This window comes from Saccoglossus kowalevskii, chromosome 14 (assembly GCF_978046115.1).
Source record: "Saccoglossus kowalevskii chromosome 14, keSacKowa6.1, whole genome shotgun sequence".
NCBI lineage: Eukaryota > Metazoa > Hemichordata > Enteropneusta > Harrimaniidae > Saccoglossus > Saccoglossus kowalevskii.
Window position 1 is genome coordinate 6,282,252 of NC_140654.1, and position 18,449 is coordinate 6,300,700.

Sequence of the window (18,449 nt, forward strand, 5' to 3'; positions counted from 1 at the left end):
GTATAAAAACTCTTAAAATAATAGTACAGCAACATATCTAAGCAAAATGTACGTTATATATTATAACATGAATTGTATAAAAGTTCCCAAATAATAGGATAGTATATATAAGCAAGATAAAATACTAGCCAGATTAAGAAAAGGCGGGAACTACACTTGTCACAACATCAGTTTTTATGAGAGCATATTACTATTATTATTATTATTCGGTCCACATATTTCTATTGCTAACTAATATTTTACTTCAGCCAAATTATAAAATCACTTGAAAATCTCACTTGCTAGTCACACCAAAACTAAACTTTGTTGACATTTCATAGAGAGTGGTAAGATTCTCCAAATCGAATAAAATTACTGTTACTGTAACCACAAGTAGATGCCTACTCATAATTTTTGAGAAAGTTGGTTATAAATCGCATTATGTAAAATCAAAATAATAGAAGACAAAGTTGAAAAATGCATTTATTGACACATTTTAAAAACGAGATTTTTGAAATAATTAAGGACAACAACAACAATACTTAATCATCATATTTTACATTATATGATTTTCAGCCTATTTAACTAAACCTCAAATTTGAGATACGGCATAATATGTGTGTCATGTAGAAACCCATGGTAAAAACAGTATAATCCTAACAAAATAGCCACTATCCACTAAAATAAAACAAGATTTACTCGAAAATTAGGCTGGTACCCTCAGCTTTTTAATTCAATATCTTTATATTGTCCAGCAGGAATACAATTTATTACGGAATGAATAAATGTTGGGTGTTTGCATTTATGAGTAAGCTTCTAAACTATTTGAGGTATTGTGACCACAAGAAAAAAAGTTTTATGACGGAGTCTACGACCAAATCATCATCAACTATTCATTATAGGTCAGGTTATTTTTATCATAGACTCAAACAAGAGTACACACTTTAGTTTTCACTTTATCATGTTTGGAAATGAATTCATTTGGTAAATCAGAACTATGTATTGCATTTTTTATGTATTCCCAAATAACATAACGGTCTACCAGCCGAATTGTATAAATTATATTTGACATATAATGGCAAAAATGTTAGGATATCAGAATTTCATATTAATAACAATATATGACATTTTCAGCCCAGCTACTGGAAAATTTTGGGACAATTCAGTCTTCAATTCAAATATTATCCGGTGACCCATATGTTTGCAATTTCTTTATCCTAATTACATGACCTGTAATAATGAAAGTAGTCAAAATCTTATCGCATTGAACTTATTTTATGAGCTCTATTGTCTCTCCTTTATATATAGTGCAAGTTATTCCACAACTCTAAAAATCACTCCCAGTATATCAGATTTACATTCGTTATTAAACATAATGTTGTATCTAATTATTAGCTGCTCTTATCAAATGTGGTATCTCTGGTCATGGTCAGTGTAGCATACGCCACCCTCAACAATATTACAACCAGACAGTTTTTAAAGTTCACCTCGTATCAATGTGAATCCGTATAATGGAACTCGTTCATCAGAGTTCATCACAAGCACCAACTACTACGTCATTCATGTGTTACAAGCGCGATCAAAGTTCAAAATGAATATATATAGTTCTCATATACGTGTTTTTAACTTACATTAAAAACAATGCCAATAACTTCAAAATAATTTAAATGATTTCACAATTACGTTATGAGATTACTCACCTTTTCTATGTTACAGTGAAACTAAAAGAACTAACGTAGGAGACATGTGTTAGCATCTAATGTGGAAAGGTAGTAGTTCAAATGGCCGTTATCAGCAGTAACCTTGTGAATATTACATTAATTATTAAACCAGAGTTAACTATTTACGGCATGACGTGTGGTGTTTAACACCATCTAGAATGTTCTTAATCCTATAGAATAAAAGATTGTAAGCATTATGGTAATGTAAGACAATTCGAAGTTACCTTCAGCAATCGAGTTCATTAACGTGGTCGTTCCATCACCATAATACCATGGCAGAATATACACCTGTATTCATTGTCGACGAAATCACGCACAGCATCACATGCGCTGATGCGAATCCATGGTAAACAGAGCACGACGTCAAATGCTGTTATCATTAAAAATATGGCATGATATCAAACGACAAAATAGTATAGTTGTTTTCAATAAAATATGTGTCGATGCATTAGATCAGCGCGCAAATAGCGACCAGCAATTAATAATATGATCAAATGATCAATTCAAAGTAGAAGCACGGATAATGGCATATGATTGGTCGGTTAATATTTAAATGTATAATCAAAATCTAGAATGCATATCGTATCTGAATGTGACTTAATCGGAGTTCCAGAGTCGGCACGTTAGGCGAGCTGATATTTGTATTTGTATTGTAAATATTTTTTTTTACTTTAGCTAGAATTAATTTTCTCTTAACAGACTGGCTGTTTTTATGACGTATTTTTGCTGAGTTTACTGTATTTTCGCTAGATTTTATTTTTACTGATCCATTCCTTCATCGAAAATGACAGTATATCTGCGACTATTTTGTATGTCTCATTACGCCAATTAGTAATTCTAATCACATATGGATAATCTGTCACCGCAAATATACTTATTTGATTTAATTAATTCAAACCAACAAAACGACATTACAGACAAAACGACAACATTTGGTGGACGTAATTTCAAACGGACAGTACTACCTTTACCAGAGAACCACATTGAAATTATACATTGAAACAACAATTACTACAAAATGACTGTGCTTTGTCATAGGACATTACACCATCTTAGCTCGTTGTCGAAAAAAATAGGTGACGATCTCATCCCCCAGATCGGCATTATTTAATCTGCTTGACCATATATTACTGTTATGTGCGTCTTTTCGTGTATTTAAGACGAGGATACGCAATCAATATCAATATCTAATTGTGAAAAATAACTTCCGGCAATTCCGGATACCCAGTATTGGACACTAAATAAATTCAAAGACATACTGTTTATGAGATTTAAAATCAATACAACATTTGCAGTTTAAGTTTATAAATTAGTGTGTCACAGTCTGTATTTTTGTTTTGCAATCTGCGTATTTCAAAGTCATGCTGGTCTTTCTAGTAACCAGGTAGAGAATCTTTGGTGAAACTTTTAGACTTGTGTGCGATGGATTGAGATTTGGAATAAATTACTTGACAGAGTAAAAACCAGTATATTATTCAGTAACACAAGAATAAAAGTTTAGAAACACTGGAAACTGGATACACATTATATACAAACTTTGACTTTGATCGACATACATTAAAACTGTTTCAATGAAACTGTATACATGTCTCTACTGTCAATCAGAAAAATGTGTACAATCCACTATAGTCGTCCATTCATATGGGGAAATATCTTTAAGTTCAGAGATCAAACTGAATATTGTCTGGTATGCATGCAGTTGAATCATGAAAATAGAACTAACCATCGAATGATAGGCTTTGGACAAGCGATTTTATAGTCCATTTGGGGGGTGTGGTAAACAAAGCCACCAGAACTGGGTAATTGGGTCACATATCAATCAATCATAGCCTGATTGGTAAGGGCCAACGTTATTGCTACAAAGGAGATTCAGCAAAGTTCAAGAAACAAATAAACAATATCAGTAAACGCCATTTATTACTCGTCACTGGAATGGGTTACATGTATTTGCGTGCTAAAACAAGTAATTAAGCTTATATAGCCTTGATACCATCAGCCACCGTAACACAATTTAGCAGGTTGTTGCTGATTTGTTCATGGAGCTATGAGCTATTATAGATTAATAAGACAATAGCACTGAAATGAAGTTATCATCGAGTTAAACGTGTAATAAAGACGATTGGATTGAATAAACACAATAACAATATGAGAAATTCAAGAAAGCACTGAATCATAATTGAATAATAGTGATTAGGGAAATAATAGTGGATTATTAGGTTTGATTATCATTGTTTTCATACTAAATATGTCAGTGCCATGACAACAGAAGATACAACTGACCGAGTTACCAGCAGAACTATCAATTATATAGGGTTAGGTGTTTTCTCAATTTGACAGGACAATATGGATACAGAGATAGCAGTTTATAATCTGTGTATGAATGGAACAGTAGCAGTTTATAAGCTGCTTAAGGAATGGTGAATTAAGGTATGAGAATAAACATAGTCTCATTTTTTTTCATATATGGACAAAATATAATGTATCGTTTATCATTGTGGTGTTTTGTTTACCAATGGGTATCAACCAATTCAATTTGGGGTTATGTCTTTCAACAGTGAAGTGTCAAAAGTAATTTGACAACACTGTGTATAATATATTAAAATTAACATCCGATTAATATGTGATTATATTATTAAGGTATACAAGAAATTAAAAGTTGTTTTTAAATCTGTTGAGTTGTCTTTCGGTGACTATTCCACTTGTGCTATAGCTTTCCCCATCAATCGGTCAGTCATTGGAGCACTTTCCTTTAGTGCTTTTCTCTCAACCAGCAGCGATCTGTAATGAATAAAAGTACAATTAAATTTTGAATCAAAGAAACCTTAGAAAGAACTCCTGTGTGCTTAGAGTATTGGAGGCATATTGAAAATTAAGTAAAAAGGGATGATTAGCCTTTCAAACAAGAAACTTGGCAACTAATATCTGTCTGTTATTTGAGTTGCACAGCGTGAAAACAATGTGATCCACATTATTGAAGTTTACAATACTTTCAGAAAATAGTCTGGTTGTACATCTGTGACTCACAGTCTAATTTATTCCAAAGCACCTCTACAAAATAACATTATTGCCTAATAAATAATAATTAGATAATCAATATGCATGTTTTTAAACATTAAACTAATTATCTGTGCATAACCCCAGAGCATCTTTGGACCAAATTTCAGTGAAAATTGATAATTATGTAAAATATGCAAATTAGACAATCAGTATGCTCGTATTTCAATCCAAAACTAATCAGCTCTTTAGCATTGTTTCCATAATTTGCAAATGCAATAATTGGTTTTTGAGATATAGGTAAAACATTCGGATATTATTATGCATAGAATATAGCCCAAACATTATTAGGTGTGTGTATTGTTCCAGGGCACATATGTACAAAGTTTCATTATAAAGCTGAAAAGTAAATGACTATGCAAATTAGGTAAATATTGTGGATGTATATAACCTCAAAACTAATTAGATCATCGCATTGTCTTCGAATATTTAAGTACAAAGATTCAATAAAATAAGATAAGTACTTGAGACTTTGATAAGTAATTGATGGTTTTGGTAAAAGCTAACCAATATGCACAAATTTTAATCTAAAACTAATCAGATCTGTGCATTGTCCCAGAGCATATATGTACCAGATGTAATCTTAAATGATTATCATCACTTGAAAGGAAGAAGCAATAAATAATGTATATACACACTACATATAACTAAAACTAACATAAGTACCGAGTGTCATGTGAAAAGTTGCTATTATTTCATTAGTCAGCATTGAACAAATTAACGTAATACAAATTATTGGTTATAACAAAACTTTATTCAAATAAGATATTACTTACCTTGCCAGTTGATGGTGTTCTTTTTTCGAAGACTTCAAGGCTGCATTTATGAGAAACAGGTTAAACAAGTCCCTCTAAAAATAATATATTATAAGAAGTGGTGAGACAATTGTTTCAAATATCTTTCATTTCTGTCATCCGACCAAACATGATCACATAGCCCAATTTTTCAACCAGTAAGCCTGACATTCAACTTTGTATTTTACCCATAAGTATCTGCCTCTGAATCTGCATGATTTATTTTTCAATGACAATATCAAGTGTTTTTAAGGGCCCTATACAGTGTATACAACTTACATAAAATATGTTGTTTCATAATCTTATTGTATTTAAGTGTCTGAATGCCATAAATGTGTACTGCTAAAAACTTTGCTGCAACAATTTATTTTTATGTTAATATTTGACCAAATAACCATAATTTCTCAATTGCTAGATTTTGGAAGATATATGAAAAAGTATACACTACCAGGCTTATTTTGTGAAAGGTGACAACAATTTACAATATGTGTTTTTGTATGTGACAGTAAAGTCACACTGACATCTAAAATAACTTGAAGGCAATTTCCTAGATTCGATATATGTTACATAGGTCGTTATGAATGAGTGAGACATCTCACAACAAGATTTCATGGAGTTGTGATACAAGTACTTTAATTGAATTTTACGCTTACCTGTGCATTACTACCTCCAATGTTTACAACTTTATACCGTACAGGTAGGAATATATCCACAGCTTTAGCAAAGTCACCATCACTGTATGCCTGGACTGCTTCACATATTGTTATACCAATCTTTTGCATGATGTCACGTTGTGTACCAGTGTGATTGCTAACAAATATACATGAGTTAACAACAACAATGTGAGGCAGAAACTTTTATCTTTGAATTTTAAATGCATCAATATTTGTAAATATCGGCTTTAGCTTTCATTCAATTTATGTAATTTTCACTGACACAAGATCTCAACATTGTCTACACCCACAATGCGTGCACATGCCTTTAATCATATCACTATAATGTTAAATGGGTGAGAACTGCATATACTTTTTTGAACTTTGGCGATACCGGTAATTGTTAAATTAATAGATGTAATTTGCTGCAGATTTATTGGCAAGGATAAAAATAACTGTAGAGAATACAACTATTCACGCCATATTCATTCGTATATGCAACAAGATGTATGATGTAGTTTTGTAGATGTGTGGTGTGTTTGAACAAAATAGCTGACAGACATTTTGAATCCAATCTGAAAAGCAAAATGACTGGCATAAATGTCTCATTACGTCTAACGAACAATGTTGAACAAAATCCATCCATACACGACTAAAATCTTGAATCAGATCATGAAACAGATCAACATGCCTATGTATCTCATGATACAAGATGTATGTGTGAAGTTTGAATGTAATATCAGCCCATGCCTGTCCTATATGGAGGTGGGTACAGACGGACGAAGGGACAAAGGTCAATTCATAAGTTTCCATTTTCAGGCAAAAAGGCGATTAACTTACTTAATAAAGGTCTTAATGGATTCCATTAGTTTTTCTGATTCCTTTTTTTGTTTATTTCCAAGTGTAGACATCAAAAGATGAATATCATTAAATGCCAGAATATGATCACCAATACGAGGCTGGCAAATCTCATAAATACATTTCCAACGATCACCAACATCCACACCTAATGGTCAGTAAAAAATTCAACAGCATTATAATATTTTGGCAAGTTTTCATATTTTCATTGGCTTTTAAAATTTGTTCTATTTTTGGTTAGATATACGTGTACAAAATGTTATTGAGGAAAGTAAAAATTCTAAAAAATTGCCTACTTTAAAAAAAATAAAGTATTTAGCTGTATTTCATGATTTATTGTCTTCTAACACTTCAACCAATCACTGTGCTGTTTTAGTTCTCTAAAAAATTTTCCTTCGCACCAATGGTTTAATATAGGCTTTTATTAATGAAAACAACGGTACACGATATTAAGGACACAGGACACATTAGGTAAATGATGGTTTACAGTAGTATCCACACATAAAAAATACCTTACTTCTCCAAGCTTTTCACAGCATTGAATTATTTATTATTCAGATGTAGTTTGATACAAAAAATTTCAAGAATGCCATTAACCAATCAAAATATCGCACAATATCGCAAAATATCGCACCGCAAAAAATGCATCCCAGAAGTAAATTTTTTTTATTATCAAAGTTGCATTAGTATCTGTGTGTGTTGATTGTGAGTGTGTTAACAGATTTCAAGATGAAAACAAAATATAATGAAATTTGTTTTACCTATTCGCACAGTAAAGTCTTTTTTTCAGTACTAACTCATATTTATACCTTTTTTTGCCATGAAACAAGTGATTGTGTTATGACAAGTTTTGTTTTTTCTGACAACAAGTATGCAACATACCGGTATATGTGCTATCTAATGGTTTTGTAACCCCTAATTATATTTCAAAAAGTTCAATCAGGTCGATATTTCAAAAATTTAATCAAACCTAATTATTGAAAAGTTGACGAGTGTTTACGGTATGGTATATAAAGGGTTACATGTAAATGTTGGATCTCGTGTAAACAAACAATGTATTGTGCATATATTGCTTATATATAATGTATGGGACTCATATTGAACACAATTCAACAATTAACATCAATATTTACCTTCCATTTGCAATCTAAACAGCATAGAACAGGCATCAACAATATCCAACAATGCACCTGAATGAACACGCTTTCCAATCTGTTGGTAAAAAAATTGCCAAAGATTGACCAATTTATTTGTAGATAGAAGTAAACATGTAGTTATTAGTTTGTTCTCTGCATATAATACTACCTTATTAGGCGCTATATTTTTTCAAACACAAATTTTGGTGCAACGCTTTGCTTTATTTTAAATTACATTTCTATAATATTTTTGGAACAAATGGACATAATTTCCTATTGAAGACAGGACTTGATCAAAAATTTGAAAAAAATCTCAGGGCTGGATGTGGCGGATTCACTGGACTTTCATTTTAGTAGAGATGTGTGGAGGAAAGTCATTATATGCATTTTATAGCAAGTTATAATTTAGTACTACCCCCCCCCCCCCCATAAAATAAATACCTGTATTTGTATGTTTTACCTTTGATAAACTGTGAAACATGGAGCATTGTGGGGCTTAGATTTAGGGGGAATTACATGCATGCTTGAATATGCTGTCAAAATAATAAAACTTGGAGGGCCTTAAAATTCAAAAATAAAATCACCACCATTTAATCATTCTAAATTAGATCACCAAAAAAATGTACATACATGTGAAACAATGTGTGATGTATGTACAAAATTTGAACATAATCGTGTTAGACGTGTCAAAAGATAAAAATCTGTGCCAATTTATTGATTTTGTTCAAATAGTATTTTATAATAACAAAGAGGTTATAAGTAATTATTTATAAAATTAATGAATTTCTTCTTTCTCAGTTAAAATTAATGTATTAAATCTTACGATTCTTTATTGAATATGACATGCGTTATATTAACGTTCCAAAATAATGCAATAATTTCTCAAAAGATTTCAGCAGGAATATACAATGTTGATATTGTAACCACCATACCTTGCCTCTCCATGATCATTATGGGGAAGATGGTTTTATTTTGTGAAACATTTACTTTGAAGAGTTAATAGTTTTCTAACCTCAGAATCGTATATGTCCAAAGCTTTAGTATACTCTCCCTGAAAAATATAAATCGTTTTCAATTAATAATATTTGACACTTTCAAAGATGTACTAATGTCAACAAATAATAAATAAAATGATAGATAATAAAATGGAAATTATAATTACAACAACTAATTAATAGACAATAATATTATAATAAAACAAAAATTTCAATATTGTCATTTTGTAAAAGTATACAGATACAATAACACAACAATTATTATTTCAACAAAAAATAGAAATATTTTTAATATGTTTCAATCATAAAGCTAATAAATGATAGAAACATTGAATTTCTAAATATACAAATATTTATTTATATCAATAATAATTAATTATAATTACTTAATTATAAGTTACCTTTTCAATATAATACACTGCCCAGTGCCAAAAGTTGTGACATGCCAGCATCCCACATTTCTATGAAGAAATAGACAACATTTCAATTCAAGATTAATTAATAGTTCCTGTGGCACTGACTTTACACACTGATGCTAAGAATTAGGTTATTTTGTATAGTAGAGTATTTATTGTCATTTGTATGTCGTCATATAGACAGGTCAGAATTAATTTATAGTTAAATGACATGTATGTCTGCATTAATTTTACTATATACTTCATTTTCAAGCACAGTTAAAATTCAAAACTGACTTGAAAATAGAAAGGTGTATGGGCACAAACTGGCATACTGTAACATGTGAAGAAGTCAGTGAACTGGAAGTCAGGAAACATTTCCCAATATGGAGGACTAGAGCATGTATAATTTCAATTTCTTTTTCAAAGTAGAAACGACTAAACTGATAATATGTGCTAGAATCACTGTACATGAATCACAGTGTTATGTACCAGAAGAATCTGCAACCAAAAAGCATTAAGCAAGGGTGTAATACAAGTCCTGTCACACAGTGAAATGAAATGATTCGCATTCTAATATTCGGAATGTTCATATGAGCATTAATTCTGTAGATTGTCTGAATAATTTAACATATATTATCACTCAAAAAAAATAAAGAAAAATGACTGGATGATATTTTACTATTCCTTACTGTCCAGTCTTGCACAGTTGAGCCCATGAATGAGATGCCTTCGTCTTGACGCCCCATCATTTCAAAGACATGAGCCATAGAATGTGTTGACCATCCATCATTTTTGTTCAAGTTAAGGCCCTGAAATTACCATAATATAATATAATAAGTTTTAACACAATGTGACAAGACATCTTTGGATATGGGTGTCACTCGCGTTGTACACACTGTGTTTAAAATACATGTACATCACTTAAAAATACACGCAATTAGAATGCACTGTGCACCGATTGCGAGCATACAACTACGGTACTTCAGCTATTTCATATAATATGTTATAGTTGCAATATGAATGAGACTGTGCAATGTTGTAGTATGGCGTCGTATTCCTGCCAAAATTAGAATATGCCATTTAATGGTATTCTATGCCATTTGACGCCACAACATGCCATTCTACGATGAAAGATTTGAGTATTTATATTGCAATTCCACAATGCGAGATTCGAGTATTTGTATTGCAATTTCACAATGCGAGATTCGAGTATTTGTATTGCAATTCTACAATGCGTTATGCCATTCCACAATGCGAGATTCTAGTATTCGTATTGCAATTTTACAATGCGAGATTCGAGTATTTGTATTGCAATTTCACAATGCGTTATGCCATTCCACAATGCGAGATTCGAGTATTTGTATTGCAATTTCACAATGCGTCATGCCATTCCACAATGCTCCGTGCATTTGACGCCAAAACATGCCATTTGATGCCTCGAAGTGCCATTCCACTATGCGAAATGCCATTTGAAGGGACCTCATTCGATGCCTTCGCAATCTGCGTCCTGCTATTTGAAGCACGCTCATTTCACGCCTTCGCAGTGTGCGTCACACCATTAATAATAATAATAATAATAATAATAATAATAATAATAATAATAATAATAATAATAATAGCTTTATTGCATCCTTAGAAATACAATGTTTCTATCAGTTAATAGCAATAAAGATTAGTTGTGATAACTACTACTACAAAAAAAAAGTTAATTGTTGTTAAAAAAAAAAAAAAAAAAGATAAAGCAAGTGTTACATATCAAATGGCATTTTTATTTCTTGATTGAAATGCATTATGAATATAGTTGCCAATCTTTTTTATTATTACATCATCTTTTGAAGTCATCAAGAAATTAAATTTCTGGAGATCATCCTGGGTTTCTTGTGGAAATATAATGTCTTGTATGATTTGTTGGCGTATTACTTTATATTGTGGACATTTCATAAGAAAGTGCAGTTCATCTTCTATTTCATTCTGTGAACATTGTTTGCAAATTCTATTTGAAGGTACCCCCATTTGAAGGCTTCGCATTCGACGTCACCTATTTGAAGGAAGCTCATTCGTCGAATGCACCCTCTATCGACAAATTTCGAAAATGTTAAGTAAAATGGCGCAGAACTTCCAGAACAAGGGAAGTTCGTTAGGTGCAGGGCAATCGTCCTTTGATCGCGCAAGACGTTACCTATCAATTGCAGGTCAGCTTATACGACATAGTGATGGGGAAGCAACACCACTATCAACAGAGAATGATTTGGAAGTCGAAAGTGCAACTTCGACCCGCGTGCCAAATTCAGCATGCAGTTCCGGCGCGAATGTTGTCACGCCCAGAGAAGCGCGCACAACAACCCCGTCGCCGGCCTCTCGCAGAGGTTCATCTGACAGCGAATTAAAAGCTTTATTTGGTAGAAACAGGAACCAGACGTCGAAGGGACGGTGTTGAGGGACGGTGGTCGAAGACACAGTTCAGAAAGAGGCAAAACAAAATCATCTAATTTTATTATTCCAGTGCCAACGACGTGGACTCACAAATTCTGTGTTTTGGCAAAGCAGGGTCAAACACAATTTGCCACCAAGTGCAGAAAAAGATAACCTAAGAAGAGCCGGGCTGGGTGATAAAAAGGTCATCTTCCAGAACATAAATGGTGACTTTTAAACATCTACGTGAAACCCTCTTCGACGTGTATCCAAAATTAAGGGATGCAGGGGGATTTACAATTTGTCGTGCTGCCAATACAGGTAACAGCGCAAAACCAATGATGCCGATCGAAATGTTACCCAAGGGTTACACCATACCGTATTTACTGTCCTTTGCGTCAAGCTATCGCATATGTGGTACCACTACATAGAGATCTAGACTTAACGTCAATCCAAGAAAATGAGAAGGTAGCTATATTCATATTATATCTTTCATGTTTTTATGTTTGAAAACTGGGAGGGTGAAGATTTTTTTTTCAAGCATCATAGTAGATACTATATACTATATTGTTAAAGTGTCTAGCCAACTATGAATGATTGTTCGTCCAGTGATCAAATCGTTAGCCCTTAGTAATTCCTTACTAGTATATGCTAGTCTTCAAATATGATTGTTCCTTGTGAGGCAATATTTATTACATTTGAGTATTTATGTGTGTGCATGGTGTGATCATTTACTGAAAACCTAGGAAAATTGTAACAATTATTGAAAATCAGTTTTATTTTTTATTTCAAAATAAACACAAAATTAAAATATATTTTTGAATGAAGAATTCTGTCTCTTATCCCACTCAAAACCTTCATCTTCTAAATATTGTTTGAAAGTCCTTATATAGAGGACCACATTTGAACATACTAGCTCGTCATTTGTTTACATAAGCATTATATGACAAATTTATTATTCACCTTGTCAAAATGATTAAACCTGTCATTCTCTGAAAGCATGTTAAATTAATGCAATGTCCTTTATTACTTTTATCAAATAACACGATATGTACACAGGGAGTAGTATTACTGGGTAGTTGGATCGTGGCTCATTTCCTTTCCCCACAAATGCGGCAAAACATATGCAGGTTATTTCTATGTTTAATCTCCATGTTTCTCTATTTATTCAAAAAATGAGAATATAGATAATTAAAATTTATGCTCCATTAAACTACAAGCATCCTACAGAATATTTAAATGCCTTCATTTGTTTAGTTGTGTGAGCATATCATACAAAGCGTTCACAAAAAGGAACATTGTCAAAGCCAACACCGCCACTTGACCTTTATAAAAACCGAAAATTTCACTAATTCTTGGAAAAATCAAAATAATAAATACTACTATAAATTTGCTCATTATGTATTCACAATATTAAAAATAGGAAATATTAAAAAAGATGTAACTCATCCAAAAATTGGCCGATTTGAAGGGAACAACGGCAATCAAAAGGTCAAAACACACATTTTATTTCCGATTAGAATAGTAAGTTAGATCTGAAAGTATGCCCCTGTGTGTTCGACACTAGACTAATTTTTCTAATATTACAACAAAATACTTGTAAATGAATGTTACAGTTTATTAACCAGTTCTACTGCAGAGCATATAATAATCATGCTGTTAAGAGAATAATTTAAAACAAATTGGTGCAAATTTTGGGAAAATCATGTGTTGCCAGTAATATGTTTATAGTATCCATTGTTATGTAAATATACCAATCAATGGATAATCCACTATCAAACATTACCAGTACTATTAAACAGCAGACTGTTTACAGATAAGCTGTAGTTCAAGTGCATCTGATTAGACACAATAAACAATCAAATATATACTTCATCTAAGACAAACATTATGTAAAAACTTAGTGCTCAGTGCTTACTAAGGGATTTCAGATTTTTTACTAAACTTTGATAAGTTTGGATTTTTGGTTCTGAATTGTAAAAATAAAAAAAAGAATTCTCATTACCTAAAAATACAGCAGGGATATATTGAATGTTCAAAAGTGTGATGCACATCATATTTGTCATTTTGTCTAGTATGCTGGTGACATTTAAATTAACATATCTGTTATATCTCTGTTGGACATAATATGACAAATTATTCAATCCTAATTTCACAAAACCTACATGGAGAAGTGGCTACAGTTGACTGTATCTATTGTCATGAAAATATTATAATTGCCAATATTACTGATCACCAGGAAGTCTGTAATTCCATGCCTATTAATATCGGTCCAGAAGATATTGTTCAGGATAATTCAGCATGTGCCAGCGATGTCACAGTTATTTCTGATGTGCATGATGATACCAAGCAGTCGGAGGTATTTATTGTTCTCATATTTATTCCTAATTCAATATGACACTTTGGGATGCTTGATTGCAAGTAGCAGATCTGTATCATACTTGTATCAACTGAGTTGAAACTAAGCTGTTTGGCATTTATATCCCTCCCCTTGAGATGTCACCTTAACATCTGATTCCTAAACATTTTTCAGATACAGGAAAAAGCTGACACATTGATAGAAATCTTAAAGGATAAATCAAGGGAAGATGTTCTTTCTAAATTGGTAGAATACAATGGAGATGCTGATATGGTATTCTATGCTTTATCATCCGTTAATGGTAAGATTAATTTTCATTCCACTGTCAATTTTTGTCATCTTTTGGAAAAAATAATTCATTCAGTATGCTTGTCTTCGCAGTCCGAAAACGGGAACTTATGTTTTGACCTTTGTGCTTCCGTGCTTCTGTGCGTCTGTACTTGTATCTTACAAATGCCTGGACCAATCACAATCAAACTTCACACATACTTCATACATGATATATACATATGCACATCAATTTGTTTCACGATCTGATTCAAGATGGCCGAATGGTGGCCATTTTTGTGCTAAAAAATCTTTAAAATCAAGCATTTATGGATGGATTTTGTTTGAACTTGGTGCATACGTCGGACATTGTGGGACCTTGATGCACTGGCGACCATTTTGTTTTAGTGAATGCAGTTCTAGTGCCAATATCTCTCCCATGCTTTGACTGATTATGTTCAAATTTTGTATATATACATTGTACATCATGACATAGATATATTGGTTTGACTATATGATTCAAAATGGCCAAATGGCAGCCATTTTTGTGCTCAAAAATCAAGCATTTCTGGCATTCCAGAACTGGATCTTGGTGTTTATATTATGGATAGATTTGGTACATGTATTAGAGGTTTGGGGTTCCTGATGCACGTCATTTTATTTTTCAGATCGGATTCAAAATGGCTGACTGACGGCCATTTTGTTTAAATGAATGCGCTTCTAGAGCCATATCTCTGATATGCTTTGACTGATTATGTTCAAATTTTATATATTCGTTTACATCATGTTATAGATATATAGATGTATTCATTTTAATTTTAATTAATGCTGTTCCAGATCAATATTTCTCTATATGGACAAGTACTCGTTTGACGATTTGATACAAGATGTCAATCATTTTAATGTTAAAAAATCATCATAATCAAGCATCATCTTCTGGATCCATACTTCATGTTTATGTTCCAACTATATTACTATAAACAAAACTATATATCTTAAATTTGATAACTAACACTGTCACTGTCACTGTGCAGTGGCTAAATAATTTTTTTTTAGGCCTTAGATGAACATTCATTTGTAATGGTTGCCTGGGCTGATATGTGTTTGTACTATTTTTTTCTGCCATTATCATTATATGTAATTTCTAAAACTGTCAAAATTGGTGAAATGGACACATTAAAATGGCATGCTTCTATTACTTTACAGAAAGTGAAGATGAATGTCCAGAATTTCCTGATGAATGCACTGATGTACCTGAGAGTGTAAATGGTAGATATTAAGTATCAAGGCTAATGAAATAAAAATGAATATTTTGCTGTTGAACTGTGATTATAGCCAATTTTTCTCCACTCCAACAAAAATATGTACCAGTAATTCATGTATGTGGTTCTAAGTACATACCAGTATGATCAAGTAAATATGCCTCACATACTCTTGATAATGCTGTAATATGATACCTTATATAATGCTGTTGCATGTTCACGATTTCCTGATATGCGATGCAAATAATGACCAAAATCTTTTACAGCAAAATCTGCTCTCTGAATTTTTTCAAACAAATAAGGATTACAAAGTTTCTCTATTTTTTAATATCCAGCTAAAATAAACAGTTCCAGTTTGGGATGAATGGTATTTCAAATGCACCAAGCTCAAACATTTACATTTTGTATAGTAATTACTTGAATGTAATTTTGTCTTTATTCAGATGCTAGCAAATCAGCAACCTTTTCGACAATTAGTTGAGATTTATAAGAAAAACATCAACCTTTGCATTCATCCTACGGTGTATTTTATTTCTGGTGGGGAAGAGGAAGTGGCAGTTGATACAGGGGGACCCAGTAGAGAATTCTTTCATCTCGTGCAAACTATTCTTACAAGTGAAGAACCCTTGTTTTAAGGAGCCAAAGCCAAAAGTTTACCTATTAATAAACAGTATATCATAAGCCAAGAATTATTTGAGTTGGTTATTATTGAGTAATATATTTTTTGATGAAATCGTTGATGGAGTGGTCCATTGCATTCTGTTAATAGGCCATTGATGAGGAAAACGAACAGCCCATTATACAGCAGGATATAACAAAACTTAAATTTTGTATAAAAAAATATATACCGGTAATATCTTCCTACCCACTCTTTGTGGACAGACACAGCACTATGACCAAGTTTTCCAAGCCTCTCACTGATTGCCCAAGGCTGTGTCTGAGAGTAGACTAAAACAGAAACAGAATCTGACTGATTTTATATATTTTTTTTCGTTATATGCTTCTGACACAGCAGATCTGTTTAAGCTAACAAGCTGCTTCCTTTCACAATTTAATGTGCATGTACTGAGGAGTATAAAATTGATAAAGGTCTATGCATTTGAAATATGATGCCATAAACTGACATTATGTTTTATTGTAATTGTTCCCTGAATAGATTTTGGATTGCAGTGAAAACCTTCAGGCATATGGACCACAACTTATTGAAATGTTGGCTAATGCTGGAGCATCACATTTCGAAGTGACACCGGAGAATAAGGGAATACTTGTATTTGAGTTAATACAACATCATGTATTACTGAGCAGAAAAATACAAATGGATCATTTGGTCGGGGATGAATAGTCTTGGACTCCTGAAAGTGTTGTCATGTGAACATGGAATCATGGCAACATTATTTCCAGCTGTGCCACTTATTCTTTATGATGTCCTGAAATCGAAGATAACATTGAAGGAGGATGATCATCATGATACTGAACAGAAGGACTGGAGTTTTTTCATCGTTATATAAAAGAAAAATGTGAATCAAAAGGTAATTCTGTTTCTAATGACAATTTAACCTTCACCAATGCAATTGTCTTTGATGAAAACTTAACAGGATACTCTATATAGGCCTTATTTTATATCTTTTCATATGAGGGGAAAATGTCATCATTTTTGTCTCTAGCGTAAATTATTTTTTAGCAGTTTTTAGCTCCCATTGGAGCAAAACACAAGAGGGGTAGTGATCACAGTTTGCTGAGTTTGTGAATACAAACTATAAAAGAATGAGCAAATTCATATGCAAACATGATTCGTTTTTGAGTAATTTTCGCTTCATGTATTTCAAACAAATTTGCTACGTAGTTAGAGAATATTCTATATTTTATATATTTGAAATCTTGTATAATTCTGTAGCAATTTAATCTGTTTAATTTATTATTAAACTGCATCTCAATCAAACTTAAGTACCAGTAAACACATTTTTCATGGGCAAGATGATAATTATGCAAAGTTTTTGGTCATGAATGGAGTTTTGTCCTAAATATCTGATGCTGATATGTTCTGTATTCACATAGGATCAACAGAGTTTAACTTTGATTGTCCAATCTTTTTCAAGTTTGGATGTTAGGCCAAGTTTGTTTTTGGTATGTGTTTTATATATTATTCAAATTATTGGTGAAATTTCAGTTAAAATTGTCTGCATATGATTACAATAGTTTTCCCGTAGTCTATCTATTCCACTGGTGTCTCAAGAACTATATATTGGTTTTTGATGAAACTTAATGCATAGATGTTCTAACTAATGTGTAGATTTGATTAGATTTTGGTGGAAACCATGCATACTAATTATCTAATTTGCATGATAATTAGCTAGTACTTAACTTTTAACAGTAGTGTTCACGTTAGAGATCTTGACACGTGCCGAGACTCAAGACCGAAACTTGTGTGTGAACGGTCACGACCGAATCGGCACGTGCCAAAAAAAATCAATCTTAGTCCCGAAACTCGGATTTACTGCCTGAACACTCGGCACGAGCCAAAATCTAGCCCTCAGTGGGAAATTTAAGAGAAGATATGCTGA

The 18,449-nt window shown here is 32.4% G+C and overlaps 1 protein-coding gene across 1 annotated transcript in view; it reads right to left on the reverse strand.

Annotated features, from left to right (window-relative positions):
• Positions 1–3,598: 3,598 nt before the first annotated feature.
• The window catches only part of LOC102807662 (tetratricopeptide repeat protein 38-like), a 44,744-nt gene continuing 29,893 nt past the window's right edge, over positions 3,599–18,449 (reverse strand). Inside the window, exons 7-14 of the mRNA XM_085507840.1 lie at positions 10,278–10,397; positions 9,592–9,651; positions 9,208–9,246; positions 8,193–8,271; positions 7,042–7,207; positions 6,202–6,358; positions 5,531–5,604; positions 3,599–4,478 (exon numbers count right to left, since the gene is read on the reverse strand). Of these exons, the coding sequence (XP_085363966.1) occupies positions 4,391–4,478; positions 5,531–5,604; positions 6,202–6,358; positions 7,042–7,207; positions 8,193–8,271; positions 9,208–9,246; positions 9,592–9,651; positions 10,278–10,397 (783 nt within the window). The 3' untranslated portion in view covers positions 3,599–4,390. The remainder of the gene's footprint in view (positions 4,479–5,530; positions 5,605–6,201; positions 6,359–7,041; positions 7,208–8,192; positions 8,272–9,207; positions 9,247–9,591; positions 9,652–10,277; positions 10,398–18,449) is intronic.